This window comes from Anoplophora glabripennis, unplaced genomic scaffold (assembly GCF_000390285.2).
Source record: "Anoplophora glabripennis isolate ALB-LARVAE unplaced genomic scaffold, Agla_2.0 scaffold207, whole genome shotgun sequence".
NCBI classification, from domain to species: Eukaryota; Metazoa; Arthropoda; class Insecta; order Coleoptera; family Cerambycidae; genus Anoplophora; species Anoplophora glabripennis.
The window spans coordinates 307213-325833 of NW_019416315.1; the positions used below are offsets into that span (position 1 = coordinate 307213).

Consider the following 18621-nt stretch of genomic DNA (forward strand, 5'->3'; position numbering starts at 1 on the left):
ACAGCTTGCAGTGCATATTGTGTTTCGCAGTTACGAAGTAACATGTAATAGAAATTTTCTACATATTATATACAAATTATTATAATTTTTTACCTTTAGCAGAAAACTTTTTTAGGGCGCCTATAAAAGACATTAAATTTTATTGCCACGCGTTTTTTACATATTCAACTGACTTCGGAAAAACTATACCTTCGTCTTGTTTTCATGTTTTGATTTTTACAATGATTGATGTCTTTTTTTATGTATTTATTTTAATTTAGGTTTAGCTTTTCTGTTCCATCTTCTCCTTAAATTGGAACTTTGTCCTGTTGGTACCACAGAAAAAATAAATTCCTTTCTGTTGTCTCTGGTTGGTACTGTGTATCCAAACTAAATAAATAAATTGATTTGGTGCAGCTTTTATTTTGGACATTTTTTTTGTTTTGTTTGGATATTACTAGAACTATAGATAGCCTTCATAAATATGTACACGCCACGTGACCGCTCAGCTTAGGCAACCAACATTGCAGGGTTGGTACTGGTAACGAAAATTCTCTAAATCTTGGCGTCATCAATATTAATAATTAGTTTACAATGAACAAAATTACACCAATCACAGCTGGTGAAACAGAATATTGTGTTTTACTGTAATTTTGATCTTGTTTCAATAATTTTTAATTTTACCGAAATTTAATTGCCATCGTGAAGGAAATAAAATCACTGTTCCAAACAAACTTAGTGGTCTCATAGCTTATAATCATTTATGAAAGTTCTTTAGAAGAATTCATCTTTGATGGGATACCCCGCCCGCAGAATATATATCTTACCTATACCTGCAGATCTTCTTCCCGGTGCGTTCCTCTGGAAGTTACTTTTCCTAGGAAGGCTGTTGTGCTGCGGTAATGGCGGCGTTTTCCTTAGGGGGATGCTCTTCACAGGAGCAGCGCCCTCTGTCATCGGTCTTTGTCAGGATCCTTGTATCGCGTTTTCTTCGTCTTTGGTTTTCATCTCGTTCTTAGAACACGTCGCCCCAAGGTACCTAATACAATCACATACTGAGTTTTTATAAGGTTGAAGGATTTTTTAATAAGTATAAAGTGTCAGTGTTAAGCATTTTCAATAATCAACCACTGAAACTGCAAACTGGTACCTAAAGCTAATAATAATCAAAATTGCTAAAACTTCTTAAGGACCTCTGGAATGGTCCCTTGACAGAAAAGGTGAATAATTGTGGTCGCCCTAATCTGTTTTGCAGTACTGTTATTATAGCTACTTTCAGTTACCTGAGTAAGCTGAGAACTTCGTCCTGAACCAGACTGAAGCACATCGCTACCAAGGCCATGCCGGTCAGGATATAGGCGGAGCACGCGCACAGCGAAACGTCCTCTGCTTTTTGGCCCGGAAGAAGATCGCCGAAACCTATCGTCCCCAGGCTGGTGAAGCAGAAGTAGCTACCTGGGGGGGTTATTTTTATTATCAGTCACTTTGTAGGGTGTGAAGAATTAACGTTATTACCTTCTAAAAGTGACCAGTTCTCTAATCGATGAAACAGGACCGCTCCAGAGCAGATGTAGGCCAGCACGATGACCAGACACAGTGTCACCGGAACTCTGACCGTGTTCGAGCAAGGGCACTGCAATTTCTGTGGCGAAGTACCGCACATTTTGCCATATAGTCTTCGGAAGCTCCTGGCCAGGACGTCGCCAGTGGCGGAGAGGTAGAGCAGCATCAAGGGGATGCCTATGAGGGCGTAGATGATGGTCACCATCTTGCCCCAGGACGTCCGCGGCGAAACCGATCCGTAGCCTAAAAATAATAATATTATATGTAGCCATAGAAGAAAAAAATATATACAAGGTGTTTTTTAAACTTCAGGACGTTGTTGCGTGGGTCGACGTTCAAAACCAAAAATCATTAAAGGATCAAGGGACTAAACCTTATTTCAAGGTAGAGATGTTTTAAAATCTTATGAGCTTTGACCTTCATATACGCAGAAACATAATTCCGACCGTCGCCTAAATTATTCTACGTCCTAAAAACATTACACCTATTCATCCACAGTCTCTCTCGAGCTCTAGTGTAAACAAGCCTTTGATCCGATTACAAATATCATAATAAAATGCCCTATTCTTTATTATTTTAATTTAAACAATAAAAATATATATAACGAACGTTCGCCAGTTGACTTTATTGATGCCCGAGCGCCTTAGTTCATTTCTACTTGTAATGATGCACATGGTCTAGTTCTGAGTCAATGTTTTCACAACGTGCTTATTAGAAGAATTATGGGGATACGCCACGCCTTTCGCGCATTTCGCGGCTCAAGAGATATTAAAAGACCTCTACAGGATGTTGCCTCGATCAGTATTGAATTATACCTGCAATACCTATCTAGTGAATAGCTAGGATAATTCGTCAGCAGATTACTCGAAAAGAGAACAAATACGAGTAACAACAGCTGATTCCTCGATCGATCTAATTTAATACTTTAGCCACGCCTTTGACACTTTGTAGTCCAATCAAATAATTACTTTTTGAGGTGCCAAAAAATAGTTCAGTAATTGAAAATATGTGAAAATTAGGAAACATTATGTAGAATTCAATGAACTACTTATTACCCCACCCGAATTTTTGGGCTTAATTTTGAAAATGGCGTCCAAAGTTCGCAAAAAACAGTTTTTTCATTTATAAAAAAATATTTAGAGAAAAATGTTTCAAACAAAAGTTGTAGGAATTTTTAATACGGATCGAATAAGCCCAAACCGGTTTTGATCGATAAATAAATTAATTGGTTATTGCAAAAAAAACACTAACATTCGCAATTTTTTCAAATAGCTGTATCTCTTTCAAAAATTAATATTTTTTTATGAAACTTGGTGAATGGATAGCTCTTGGTGAGTAAAATAAAATGATTCTTTCAAAATTGAAAAATATTTTATAATTTTTGCAAAAATCGAGTTTTTCCAAAAAAAGCGTTTTTGTAAAATCCTCATTTAGGAACGAGCTCGGGCTTAAAATTTTCTACACTATTATGTGCAAATATTGCGCGAGCCTCAAATCGATTTCAAATATCCCAAAACACGATCGAAAAATCGGTTTTACTTTCGAGGCCATAAAACTTTGATTAACTTTTTGATTTCAGTTCGTATCAAAATGTCGATACTGCCATTCGAAAGTTGACATTTTTTCACGAATTTACTGTCCTACGACCAACAGGGGCCGAAAAAAATTTTTTTTTCAAAAAATCGCACGACCTCATTTATTAATATTAAGGGCTGAAATTTACACATGTTATAGTTGAATACTTGTACTTTCATATAAAAAATAGTCCACAACGATTGATCCAATTTTCTTTGATTAAATTTCATTTTTATAGGACTATTGACTACCGCAACTCCTATTACTGTGTTACTACATTTGTAAATTATACTTAACTTTACCTAATATCGATTTAAAAAGTGTATGGCTGATATGGAAATACAATAACAGTTTCGAAGTCAGTGACTTTAGACATTTGCTTCATCAAGGCATCTGGTTTGAAATAATCTAAGGAAAATTGTGATAAACTTAAAATACTTTGATTAAAAAGTACTTTTTATGATTTTTAGTAACAGTTGCCATTGTTAAACTGAAATGAACTATAAGACAGCTACGTTGTGATGGATAATAACTTTTAAAATAATATAAACCGAGAAGAACGGCGGGCGCCATACATTTTAAAGAAGTGACTTTTACAAATGGCCGTATAGGGGCGCTCAATAATTTCGACACGAAAATACATGTTGTTTTCCCCCTTGGAAAATCTATTTAGGTTTTTATGCTTCCTCCAGAATTTCTCTACCAAATACAATTTAATAGACGGGTGAGGCATCTTTCATATGTTATTTGTCAGAACATTTTGCTTCCATACAAAGTGCCTCTAAATGTATGATATCGGGTGCTTTTTTCAATATGTTACTTTTTTTTAGGAAAATAGGTTTTAGAAATACTTTTACGAGCTGTCGAATTAGTATAGGAGATCTTTATTAAATTTTTCTTGGAAATAATAAAGTTTTAATAAAAAAAATCATAAATGGCTGATAGAACTCGTGTAAAAGTTTTGTGGACATTTTTTTCAGTGTATAATACATGTGTTGTTGAAAGTGCTCCAAAATGATAATGCTCTCAAAACTTGACAGTGCTGTTTGAACTTTCCCGCAGACACTTCACCATTAGACGAGAAACTTTCTCCATTAGCTGAGCGCTCTCGTTATTAACGTTATTTTCCCAAACCAGTGCGACGCTAGACGTTAGTTATTTCGTTGAACAATCTTCCCAAGTCCGCCAAGTAGTCGAAAAAATTATTTAATGTAATATGCAAACTAGGTTTCGGAATAGGACGGTCGTCGGAAACTGTCAGTTTCCTAAGTAATAAAAATAAATTACCATAAAAAAGAGTCGTTTCCTATTTTAACCAATACCGAGTGGCTCAAGTTGACGTCAACTTCCGGTATAACTGGAAGCGTTACAGGAACAACATTCTTAGATTTGGAAAGAGCACATCCAAAAACCCTAGTATGCAATTTTCAAAATTTAAATCGAAGTAGGTTCTGAAATAATCCAATAGGCCACTCGCTTTGATCCACGCGGTATATTCCTTTTAACATGTAAAATGTATATCGCTATTTCTTTTATTTCCATCGTTTTGTGCTGTAAAGAGAAAGTACAATATGTTACGTTACGAATTATAGTTTTGTACAGGATGTATTTAAATGAAGGGGCACAAATGATACCAGCGATTCCTTAGGTGAAAATAAGTTGACTTAACCTAACATACCTATATCCCAAGTCGCATAATAAAAAAGATACGGGTGTCGAAATGTCGAAATGAAAAATAAAAAATGGTTCTTCCTTAATAATTTCTAAAGTTTCAAATTGTCTAGTGAGAGATATTTTCAGGGCGGGAAAAATAATACATACAGGGAAAATAATACATATCCACAAGTCCTGGTACGGCAGAAAAATTTTCGAAGCATTTTGGAAAAAACCTTTTAGACAAAAGTGTAAGGATTTTTCCCTGGCTATCTGAAGGTGAACTTGGATTTGACCTTGACTTTGACCCTCAAGGTCAATTGAAGGTCAAGTTAAGTTTTTTAAATGGGAACCCCTATTTTTATTGCGGATTTGGAAAGAGCAGGAAATTTTACATCCAAAGATGGTCTTGACCATGACTCTGACCTTCAAGGTCAAATGTGGTCGACTTCCAAAAGTCCTGGTACGGCAGAACTTTCGAATAATGCATTTCGGGAAAAATGTTTCAGACAAAAGTATAGGGATTTTTCCTGTTCTTTCTAAATCCGCAATAAAACATAGGGGTTCCTAAATAAAAAACAATATACACGGTGTCTCCCGGTGACGGCCCATTAGAATTAATTCAGAGACTACTTCGATTTGAATTTTGCAAATTTGGGATACCGGGTTTTCGGGCATGCCCTTCTCAACTAAAATAATGGCGTCCACGTACCACTTTCGGTTATACCGGAAGTCGCCATCAATTTGCTTATTTTAAATAGAACACCTTATATATTATTGCAATTTTGGATTCTACGTGTTATTTTAGGTGGACTTCTATGAAGTTTCCCTATTCCTAAAATTAACCGTTTTCGAAATATTTAATTTTTTTCAAAAAAATGGAGAGAAACAGTGACTAGCTTCAAACCATGTGTATTTTATAGTAAGAAAGATAAAGCAACAATATTTATAGAGGGGATAGCTAAACCCTTAAGCTTCCTATCCATACTTTAAAAGTGGCTTAATTGCATACAGGGTGCTAGAAATTTAATGCCGAGATTATTTAACTTCATATCTTCATAAGTCGTTTTTTTTAAATGGAACTCCCTGTAGGTTTTTCTATATTCTGATACACAATTTTATTCTCTTTCGAACGGTACCAGGGTTCCCTATACCTATCTATTCTAGTTTTTAAGTTATCTATTAATCTTTGTATAATCACCTATAACGATGTAATTTCTTGCGAGGATAGCTGTGGAATGGCCCTTCTGCGGCTTCCTAGGTATCTTAGATTAAATCAATTTATTTTCACCTAAGAAATCTCTGGTGTCATTTGTGCTCCTTCATTTAAATACACCCTGTATAATTCTGCTCTCCTCAGAGTTACCGCTCGGAAAAGCCCTCGGCTGAAAGATGATTAAAATAAAACGGCCCCAACTTCCTCTCCCCGATGTATTTTTATCTCCCTCTCAAAGAAAATAAATGAAAGGGATGATATAAGGCGAAACTTTGACGAACTTATTTCGACGGCCCTCTAGCGGCTTACAAAGCAACTTATCTTATTGACACAGCTCCGGTGTAGGTAAAGGGTATCGGTTCCGATAAAGTTTTTTTATATATCGACCTTTGTGAAGTCCTACACCTTAGGGGTAGGATTTATGTGCCAACTTGGCTGGCAACATTCTTGCCGGATGTTTTAATAAAGTTTTATTATGTTAATGAAACACCTACATAATTTTATACTGCGACGCGTAAACTGCGACAGGGACTATAACTTGCTAGCGACTTTGGCGTTCTTTATAGCCCCGTGTTTATCACCTCTGCAAAGTGGAGTGCAACAATATCATTATGTTACACAGAATTAAAAAGAAAGGTGCCGTAAAGCCTTGACTGGTTGTCTAGCCATGGAACTCGATTTAGTCAAGACCACAGAGTACTTATATTATAATGTACTATTAGAGATGCCTAACTGGGGCCAAGTTTTAAAACTAGTTAACTGAGAAAGTAGAAGCTTCCGATGAACAATTTTTATTAATTATTAATATTATATGAGGACATCGGTCGCGAGATTTTTTACTTGAACGTTTCAAAATCGGTTCAAAAATCTCACGCGTACCTTCTCCTGCCGCTTATTAACGTTAACTTTCACTGCTACTAGCGCGTTTTTTACATGAACTATCAGTATAAAACTTTTTGGAAACAAAAGTTTAGCCCTTTCTTAAACTGTCTCTAAAATCCTGGTCCGATACGTCCAATAGTTAATTAACAATTAACATTATAAAAAAAGTTAACAAAGAGGCGTAGGTGATTTCTTCCTTTATTTTATTAAATTACCGTAAAAATAAGCTCTATTTAATACAATAAGAGCGAATTCCCGAGCGGCCTTTGCCTGACCCTGGAACTATTTGTTTATAACGCTGTTTAAATAAATAAAATAATTTTCAAATAGAATAATATCTTTGAAAGTTGTTGAAGTTCTTGATTCACTTGCTCTGTCAGCATACTCGTATACAGTAAATGATCAAAAAATGATTCCTGCACCATAGTTGGAGGTTCTAGAACAAAAAAGTATTTTTCGTTCCAGTTAATTAAAGTGTGTTTTTAACACTTAGCCAACAGAATTAAACTGTGTACATTTTATGAGAGTGATCGCTCTTTCAAACTGATTGTCAGTGATAGAAACCTGTCCTGCGAAAACTTGTTTTTTGAGGACCACATAATGATGTTCCGCCCAGGGCTTCCAAAATCGCATGAAAAATAATTGGTACTTTCTTAAAGCACCCCGTACTTTATATATAGAGACCGCCGGCCGTTTCTATCATCTAAACATAATATGAATTGTGCTGAGCACGGGAAACATGTCTTCCAGAAATACACTCGCTCCCCTAAAAAGATAAATGCTCCCTATTCTCGCTGTCCGGCATGGACAATAGTTTTTATCTGGAATACAATAAAATAAAACGGCACTACATCCGTGGAAATGTATTAACCACTTTTTCAAGATGATTTATGGGCGCGGACGGAAATTTACCATTGTTCTAAATTTCTAGAGAGCCGGCCTGCCCCCTGGTGTCGTTTGCAGGTACTGTCACAGCCGCGGTTACAACGCGACGCGACGGAAATATCCATATTCAATTGTCATTAATTGAATTTTTGAAATGTTATGGTCGGGAGTGGACTAGCACTCAAACTCACGGCATACAGGAAGAATATATGAAAACGAGTTATAAATTTATATAAACGTCACAAATTTTACTTTTATAGTTTTTTTTAAGAATTAACTTATTTTTCGTCGTCCTAGCCGACATCTACGGTCCTGTACACAATTCCGCCACAAACATATATCAAGGTGATAGTCGACTTTTCATTTTTATTTTTTTGGTATTTATATTACTCGAACTTCCTACGCCGCGATAGTGATATCCAGCAACTGCTTGGCACGCAAATAAAGATGAAATATGAAGGTGTCTTTCAAAGCAACAAACTTTGTTGATGTCGTAGCGACGTCTTTTACCGCTTTCAGAATGTAGAAATGTAAATTAGTCTTATCGCCTTGAACAAGGAAATTTGATAGCAAACAAAAGTTGTGTGTGCATAACATCTTTGCTTGTTATTCTAGCACTATATTTCACAAAATTCACTTGAAGTCATTCATTGTTATCGTCATTATTCATCAAATTTTACAAATATTATGGTGTTCCATAAGGGTATAATCTAAGCCCATTCTTGTTTTGCAAGCATTTTAATATTTGGCAATGGAATAACATGATATAATGTGTTTAAACTTGACTCGTATTTTTTATTATTTCATAAAATCATTGGCTATTTAAAAAATACAAAATTGAAACGAATTTTTCGAATAGTCCTATGGTAATATATTATGCTTTAATTGTGCCATCTGTCAATAGGAAGTTCAACTCCTTTTATTTACCAATAAAGATATAGAAAGGGCTTACTTAAAAAAAAAGTTTTCTGTAATAACATATCCATACCTTAATATGTCACAAGGTTGATGATAATGCGAATAAAAATTTTTAAAATCAAATAAAAACTTATAAAAAGGAGCTATTAGCGAAGTTCCTTGTATAGTCTTTCCGAAGTCAGTTGAACATATACAGGGTGTGGCGTGTATAATCTATAAAAGTTAAACTACAGCTTCATAACGATATTTGTAATAAAAAAGTCTTATACGAAAAAGTTCTATTTTTGCGTTTTTTTTTTTCGTAAATTAAAGTTCAATTATGGATCAAAATATTTTCTCTGGTACGATCCTGTCTGTGTGCTATATGATTAGTTCCGTGCTGTAGACCAGCCGCGTAAACAAATCGTCGTTGAAAGATAGAAAGATACTTCTCAATTTCTGGGGAATTTTTCAGTGCAAAAGTACAACTAAGAAAAATATATTTAAAAAAACTGATATTTTCTTATTATAATAATTAACAGTAATAACTATCTTAATTGCATTGTTGTTACTGCAAGAGTTCGCAAACATAACCACATCGTAAGCATCTGTAGTTGCCAACTGCATGCACTAAACAAACCATTAAAATATGGAACAAAATGAAATAAAACTTACCATTTCCAGAGAAAATGTTGAAATTGATCTCCTCCATTAGCGCGGATACAGGCATGGTACCGACGCACTCAATTTTGGCGAATATTTTCCTAAATTCCAGGTATTCCCCTAATTGTGTCAGCAGCAATTGGAGTATTGTAAACCAATGACTTCAAGCGACTCCAAAGATGAAAGTCCATTGGAGTTAGATCAGGTGACCGAGATGGCCATGGCACAGGACCAAAGTGCCCATACCATCGCTGAGGAAACATTTCATTCAACAGTGTCGTTACTTCTCGAGTACTGTGTGGAGGAGCCCCATCTTGAAGATAAAACATACGTGCCCGAACTTGTAATGTCACATCTTCCAATAATTCAGGCAACCGGTTCTCCAAAAAGTCAGCAAATGTTGGTCCGTTTAGACGTCCTTCAAAGAAATAGGGACCCACAAGTACATCGCCTATTATGTCAACACAAATATTTACCGAGAACCGATGTTGAAAATGAGTTTCCCTAACCTCGTAAGGATTTTCATGGGTCCATATGTGCATATGGAAATTCACTTCATCACGGGTAAATGTCGCCTCATCTGTTACACAAACAAAAGCAGGAAAGTCTACTTGATTGGCACTTTGCGTAAAAACCATCTGCAAAAATACATACGCTGATCACAATTCGGGGGTAAAATCTGTTGAACTGGTTGCAGATGATAGGGGTACAACAACTGGCGCCTTAAGATGGATGTACGGTATGAGATGAGGTTCCTACTGGCTGTGCGAGTCGCTGAGTACTAATTGTGGGGTCTTCGTCAAGATTTCCCAACGCTGCATATTCAACATTAAGGTTCACTTGCTGACCACGTCCTTCTCCTCCAGGAATAACACTTCCCGTATCTCGCAGCCGCTGAACGCACTGTAGGATTGTATTTGCATATGGTGGGTGACGTGGTGGCCATCGTTTCCGGTACAATCTAGTCGCCGCGAGCGCATTTTCTCCGGCTACACTAACACCATATCGACAAGTTCGGAAATAGTAAATGCATTGTTTTCTCGGTTCATTGTAAAACAAAAAATTAAGCAAAGAAATAAGCATATCGTTTTTAATGTAATCGGCACGCTATTCTCATTTGTTACTTCTTTATAAAAAAATACACTGTCACTATCGTGGAATTACAAAATAAAAACTTTTGTCTAGAATCTTTTACTTTTAACACTGATGGGTCCATGGACGATGCTTAATATTTAATAATTAAATGAATAATGATACAAATACAAAATCAGTTAACTGCACAATTTTTTTGACAATGTAACCTAATCTTCTTTTAGTATTACTAGTATTAGATTATACCGACTTAAATTATAAAGTTGCATCTCGGGTAGCATTTCCAAAGTTTTTAATAAATAACACAGGGCCGGCCTTCATTTTCGTTGAATAAATGAATTTTACGAAAAAAAAAACGCGAAGATTTTCTTATAAGATTTTTACAAATATCATCAGAAAGCTGTAGTTGTAATTTTTGTAGATTCCCACATCCTGTATAAAAACGCTTAGCAATAAAGTTTAATGATTTTTGCTAAAGATAAAAAAATATAATAATTTGTATTTAACGTGTAGAAAATTTCTATTATATGTTCATATGGCCAACATATTTTAATTATTTATGTCCTCAAACAATTTTATTATGTTGATGGTAAATTTCGTTTTGTTCCGTTTCAAAAGGTTTCCAAAATGACGTTGTACTAATATTAGTAAACAAAATATCCCTCTTATGTCTCCCTTTCGCACTTGTAATATGAATAATTAATAGAAGGTGCCTATAATAAATTAAAATTACCTGAATCACACCAAATTCCGCATTGCTGCACTGCACTGTTAGGCAATTTATCAACTATTTGTCAACAACTGAGATTTATTGTCCAGTCAGCTGTGCTATACGCCGTTTGCCCTCGCGCGTATTCTTCACCTGGGCGTATACATTCCTACCACCTCCACATTTATTTCGACCAGACCTGTATATGGGTATGGCTAAATAAATATGGGAGCAAGTTTTTTATATATTTCAATGCCGAGTTGCTGCGTCAGCAACCGAACCTGGTACATATTGCCAACCTTCAATTGATATTGGAAAGACTATACAGGTCGTATTAATTCTCATTGTAGAAGTATATTTAGAAACAAAACACTACATATATAAACACCCCAATACACACATAAAATGTTTTATTTATTTATAAGGATTGGACGTGACACAGGCTCTTGTTTGCGAACTAGCTAGCAGACTTATCCGCCGACATTTTTATGGCTTTTAAGATCCACTGCAGCCGTATTTCTTCTCGAATTAATAAAACTATTAATCTCGAAGATGGCCGCGATCCTTTTAGACGTCAAAGCGGTCTAAACAAATTGTCTGCTGTTGTCGGTGATAAGATCAGCGTATTTTGCTGACGTTATTTATAGCCGCACGGCTTTTATGCATTTGCAGGCGAAATTGGCCTTCCAGAATCGTGTTTCTGGGTGTCTAGAGTTGCCACGTAGGATTAATTCATGCAGAAGAGACTTAATAATCCTTTATGTAACGCAGTAATTATATTGAGGTTAAGGCCAGCGGGAGCCTTCGGTTCAGGTAAGTGAATCGGAATCGATAAATCAATTAAATAGAAAGCGCCTTGTCGTTTGTCACCGACTATTTTTACCAAAGAAAATTTTCGTAACAGTATTGTCAAGCGGAGTCCCTACTGTCAAGGAATTAGGCGACACTAGCGACTTGATTAATATTAACCGACCTCCGTTTGTACTCCCGCATTCAAAGTGACAGTAGTCTATTGAGGTTAAGTCGCAATGTAGCTCCCGAACTATTTATGGAGTTAGGACAGGTTTTGTTCTATTTTGCATTAATTCCGTGAGAATTAATAGACCCCAGACGAGAAGCAATACATAATGTCCGGACTCCGGGGGACGGAAGCGGCACAATATACATTGCGAATATCAAATATCAAATTTCGGGACGCTCCGATCGATTCTAATTCCATATTGTCTAACAATAAGCCGTTTTCCATTAATTGCCGTACCGGTGGCAATTGTGTTTGTATTGGAGGTTCCTCATCAACTCAGGCAACAACCTGGACTTCCTACAGTATTATTTACCTATTCCTGATTAATATTCCAGATGTAATGGGAAATTCCCCGCTTAAAAAAACGCGAGCACCATCTGTGTTTCGTCTGATAAAGTCGCCATCTTCTTAATGAACGACAGATGGTGCTGTTAATTTAATTTTGCCGCCGTAATATATGAATATAATTCTTTAACTGAACATCTCAAATGACACTAATTCTGACAAGACTTCACAGTGTCCCCGACTTAGCCATTGAAGTCGTAATTTTGTCGCGGGAAATTTAAAATATTCTGCAGTCTTCAGTTTTCAGCCAATGGCAACATTAAAGATTAAGTGTAATATTCTGCAGTATTTTTATCTGTTTCTGTTAAAAAAATTGATTTAATATTTTCCATTCAGACACATGAACACTGTTTTTTACTACGAGGCATATCCACAAAGTAAGAGTACTTAGATTCTGATGCTCTGTGGTTTTCGACAAAGTTGACAACATTGCATTCAAGGCCAAGGTGTTGGGAGCAGAAGGCGTGCTCATTTGTCTCAGTCAGTTCAGAGCTGTTGTTGTAGTGGCGTGTTTAAATGAGTGCCGCTAGAAACCTTTTTAGTAGTGACGTCATGGAGTGAAGTTCATGGAGAATTTCTCAGTTTTTTTTACTAGATAGATTTTCGACCTTATGCACTTTGGACATAAGTGTCAAAAAGAATATCTTCTTTGTCTTTGTCCTTAAATATCGCGATATTCTGGCAATATTAGAAATATTTAAGGAATTTCAATCACCAAGTGACAAATTAAAAGAATTATAGAATTTATTATACAGGGTGGTCCGAATTTTATGCAGGAAACTTCGAGGATAGATTTCTTTAAAATAATCGGTGTTTGCCTTATAAACATTGGTCTGGAACGGCCCCGTTTTAGAGATACAGGGTGTTGAAGTTGTTAAAAAAAATTCATTTTTTGTTTATATCTCCGGAATCTATTGACCAATCTCAATAAAATTTGGTACAGAAAATGTATGATAGTAGGCCTTGTATTCCCTAAAATATGAGCTCTAAAGTATCGACCAGTGGTGTACAACTGAACCAAAGACCTCAGAATGAGTAGACAAGTAATTCCCTATACATTGCAAAGGAATTGTTTTGATTTTCCACAACTTGAGACATCCTGCTATTAAACAAGGATGAAGATAGTACTTTGTAGTGATGGGCATAATCGACCAATTTTGATAATCGAGTTATCGGTAATCAAGTACTTCTAATAATCGAGTGATCACTCGAGATACGAGATATTGGCGGCGCACAAATATGTTTGTATTAGTCATATATTACTTATGAGCGTAGCTAAAAAAAAAAAAAAGCTCACGCACATCAAAACCTAACCACTTTTTCGTTTTATTCTAAAAAAAAAGCTTACGCAATCAGTGACTATTTGCAGTATGCACATTTTGGGGTGCAACCGTAGGGTAATAATCACTCGAGTGGTGGGAGTAAACATCTCGAGATATCTCGAGTGATCTCAATAATCGAGTACCACTCGATTTTTCACTCGAAATCTCCCATCACTAGTTCTTTGTTTACTAGGGAACTCTTAACCAGTGGCGTGTGTGTTAAAAAGGGTGATACATTTTATTATTTGTCTAATTTATATATACTTACCGATTTCACACCTAATTTGATTTTAAAATAATATTAATGACTTCCTTTTTAAATAAATAGAACCATGTTCGCTTTACTCCATAACGGCACTTACTGCCGAAAAAAAAGTAATACTAGTTACAACAATCTTTATTTTCTCAGTAACAATATACATCAATATGTTAAATAATACTAATTAGTAAAAGTTTGTACCAGTTCAAATAGGAATCACAAAGTTACAGTTACATATAGTATGGTAGCTATACTATACTTGTATACAATAATATGCATATCAAGTAGGACAATTAAGTGATAAATGAAAGGGAAATAGTAAATGGGGTCATTACACATATTTTTAAGTTCTTTAATTTCTTAAAACAGATTTATTGGATCTAATTTGTTATGGTGGCAATTGATACAAAGTGATCCCGAATTATGTGCAAAAAATTGTTTATACAATTTTAATAGGGGTCCTGTATTTTGACTAAACGAATTTGGGAACTCAGGAACTGCTGTGTCCTTAAGATAAACTCGGCAACCAGGTCTTATTAAGAAATCACTTGATGTGAAGTGATCTGAACATACAACACTATCTTTAGGAATATTTTCCTTTCCTATACATCTCAAAATGCGAGAGAACCAAACGTCTCGGCGTTCAACATTCGAAGGAATCCTAAAATCAAATTACCTAGGTATATTTCCTTTTAAATAATGTTGCCTTTGCAATTAATGTTACTTTTTATTTAACCGTAACACAAAATTAACGTTTTAAAAAAATATTTTATATTTTCAATATTATTGCACTGAAAATTTTCTATTTCAAATTTTGTTTTAAACTACCGTTGCTTCCGTTATCTGTTACGCCCATGGTAAATCTACCTACCTGTGAAAAGATCGATTGCCTCCACTTTTAAAGCGAAATCTACATATAACACAATATTTTCCCATTGTCTATTCACAAAAACAATAAAATCTGCCAAAAAACTAATAATCCACGGTAAACACAACGTTAAACTCACTAAGGACGCAAAGAATTAATGGCGGCCGACAGTCGTAAACAATAATAAACATCTAGCATAGAGCAGGTAATGCGCGCGCACCTTACCACATATCTTTAGCCAATAGGAGGCTGAGTTCTCAAAATATTTACAGTAGAACAAAACAAACCAAGACAATGCACTGTCTATAATTTCTGAGGTCGTTGAACTGAACAATGTCACCCCCTTTTTTATAAAAAAACCTACGCCACTGTATTTTTTACAAGCTATTGTAACGGATTAATATTCTAATGTACAAAATACGTAAAAAAGATAACTTGAATTTTTTCCCTAAAGTTCACCGTTCTCAATTTATTTATACCAATACAATCCCCTTGTGGCAGATACTTCTAAATATAAGTGCAATTTGTAAGCACATCAACAAAATTCTTTATACTCGTCGCTTTCATCTTTTTGGATAAAACGATATTTGGAAAATCACGACGGCGCAATGAAAGGCACAAAAATTAAATTTTAAGAACATTTGACGATGACCCTCGGCTAAGTACACGAAGAACGTCTCGGCAACTTGGGGTGAGTAAATCGAAAATTTGAAAAGTTCAACATAAGGATGGTAGAAATCCGTATCATTTACAACCTGTGCAAAATTTACTTCCGGGAGATGTAGACACCTGAATTTTTGTTAGTGATTGTTTTAAAGTCACAACATAATCCAGAATTCTTAATAGAAATACTTTGGACGAGGCGAGGGGTAGTGAATTTTCACAATATTTGGTCACAAGAAAATCCTCATGAAATTCGGACAAGATCGTTTCAACACGAATTTTCTGTGAAAGTGTGGCTCGGAATAATTCGGACCTTTCTTCTTGTCACCCCATCCAAATTCCAAGTCATTCCTAAACTTTCTAGAAAACCATCTATTTGAATTATTAGAGGATGTTCCATTAAATATACCACAAAATAGCTCGATACAAATGGATGGTGCTTCTGCGCATTTTAGGAGAATAATACAAGAATGACTTAATGAAAATTATATGGGGCGATGGATAGGTTGAAGATCAAATGCCAATATCAACCGCAATGATGCAGAGAATCCAGTGTCTTGGCCAGCCAGATTGCCAGATCTAAACCCCCTGGACGTCTATGTCTGGGTTTACCTATCTGAAAAGTAAAGTTTACTCTACTCCAATAGATACAAGACCACAACTACTGCAGCGAATAGAAGAGGGGTGTAATGAATTAAAAAAAAAAAACACCACATGATATTAGTTAGGTAATTCCATTAATCATTAATAAAAGTTGTCAGAAATGTATCGATGTCGATGGTTCGCATTTTGAACAATTGCTGTAAATACGTAACGTTAATTTCGTTTCTTGTTTAATTGTTGTTGCTTGGTAAATGTATTTTTATTATTTTGATTTAAATTGTTCTTATTTGTAAAGATAGTGGATTAAGCCTCCAGGGGAAACTAAAACACACTAGGAACACTACCTCACAGGTGATCTGGAAATAATTTTGTTGATCTGCTTACAATTTGCACTTACTTTTAAGCGTAAACATAAATATTCTTGTAATAATGGTTTGAAGAGTCTGCCAGAAGGGGATTGTATTGATATGAATAACTTGAGAACGGCGAATCTTAGGGGAAAAATTCAAGTTACCTTTTTTACGTATTTAGTGCATTAGAATATAAATTTGTTACAATGACTGGTAAAAAACACAGTGGCGTAGTTTTTTTTATAAAAAGAGGACCACGCCTGTCTTGTTGTACACCGCTGGTTGAACCTTTAGAGCTCATATTTTAAGGAATGCAAGGCCTACTGTCATACATTATCTGTACCAAATTTTATTTAGATCGGTTAATAGATTCCGGAGATATAAACAAAAAATCATTTTTTTAATAACTTCGACACCATGTATCTCTAAAACGAGGCCGTTCCAGACCTATGTTTGTAAGGCAAACACCTATTATTTTAAAGAGATCTATCTGCCCTCGAAGTTTCCTGCATACAATTTGGACCACCCTGTATATTTCAATTTATAGAACAATCTTCACTTTTATACAGGGTGTCCGGGAAAATGTGGGAAATGCCACGGGTGCAGATAGAACATGAAAAAATTAGATAACAAGTTCCTATAAAACTTTTCTTACAGGCCCTCCCTACGGAGATATGTGTCCCTGGAGGACGCCGCTAGAAATTTTTCTTGAATAACTTTTAAAGTACTTAATATTATTTAATACAAATTTTATGTGATGGACACTAGTAGGGACGTCTTAATATCGTGTCCTTGAACCATATTTAGCTTTTTTTGTTTACCAGGGGCGGGCTAAGCTTTACAACTTTTTGCCTAGATTTTTAACACCCTGTGTGATGACATTAAAATAATAAATCTGGGTAGGTTCAACCTTAGACTAAAAAAGGTACTCTTGTTTATTGTCAATAAAATGAACCGTTTACGAGAAAAAGAATACTAAAGGAATTCATGTTTTAAAAATAGTACTGATGCTGGTCTGAGAAGAACTGTACGTACGCCGCAATTAGAGGAAAATATTTTAATTGCTGTAGAAGACACTCCATCAGCGAGCACTCGAGAAATTATCAGCACAGTTTAATCGAAAACAATACTACATGAAGTTCTTCAAGAACAGCCGATATATCCATACCATTTGCAAAAAATACATGAACTGATTCCTGAAGATTTTCCTCGTAGAATGCAGTTTGCAAACTGGCTATTGGGTCAGTAACGAAATAATGTAAACTTCATTAGCACTATTGATTTTACGGATGAAGAAAGATTTACCAAAAATGGTATCACATGTATGGGCTGATGAAAATCCTCATGCCACTATTGTTTCGCGTCATCAACATCAGTTCCAATCAATTAACATCTGGGTAGGAATCATTGGCAATTTTTTTATTGGACCATTCGTATTACCGGAACGATTGAATGGACAACTTTATTTGGAGTTTCTTCAGAACGCTTTTCAAGATTTAATAGAACACTTACCAATTGAAACCCGCCAAAACATGTACTTCATGCACGATGGGGCACCACCTCATTTCAACGATGGTGTACGGGAGCACCTAAATACGTGTATCCAAACCGTTGGATAGGTAGAGGAGGACCTATTGCCTGGCCTCCTCGATCCACCTCTGGATTTTTACCTGTGGTAACATCTCAAACAATTGGTGTATTCTACTCCGCTCGAAACTAGGGAGGAACTTCTACAGAAAATCGCGTTTCATTGTGATGTGATAAGGAACAATGCTGGGTTATTGTGGCGGGTACAGCAGTCCTCAATTCGTCGTGCCCGTAAGTGTATCAGATTTCACGAAGCCCATGTTGAACCCTCTTATGAAGTTTTTCAATAATTTCGTTAAGATGCCTCCTGGGATACCACTGCGTTTTTTAATTTTGTATTTTTTCGGATTAAACATCTTAAAATGAAACTTTATTGTTGTTTGAATGACTTTCGTAATGTACTTTGTTGTCGAGAAAAAGAAATAGAAATTATGGCCCATTTTATTAAAAATAAAACATGAATATATATATATATACATTTCATTCAAC

At 35.5% G+C, this 18621-nt stretch overlaps 1 protein-coding gene across 1 annotated transcript in view; it reads right to left on the bottom strand.

Annotated features, from left to right (window-relative positions):
• Positions 1-945: 945 nt before the first annotated feature.
• The window catches only part of LOC108908536 (TWiK family of potassium channels protein 7-like), a 21534-nt gene continuing 3858 nt past the window's right edge, over positions 946-18621 (bottom strand). The window contains exons 2-4 of the mRNA XM_023454056.1: positions 1495-1785; positions 1263-1434; positions 946-1018 (exon numbers count right to left, since the gene is read on the bottom strand). Coding sequence (XP_023309824.1) covers positions 946-1018; positions 1263-1434; positions 1495-1785 — 536 coding nt within the window. The remainder of the gene's footprint in view (positions 1019-1262; positions 1435-1494; positions 1786-18621) is intronic.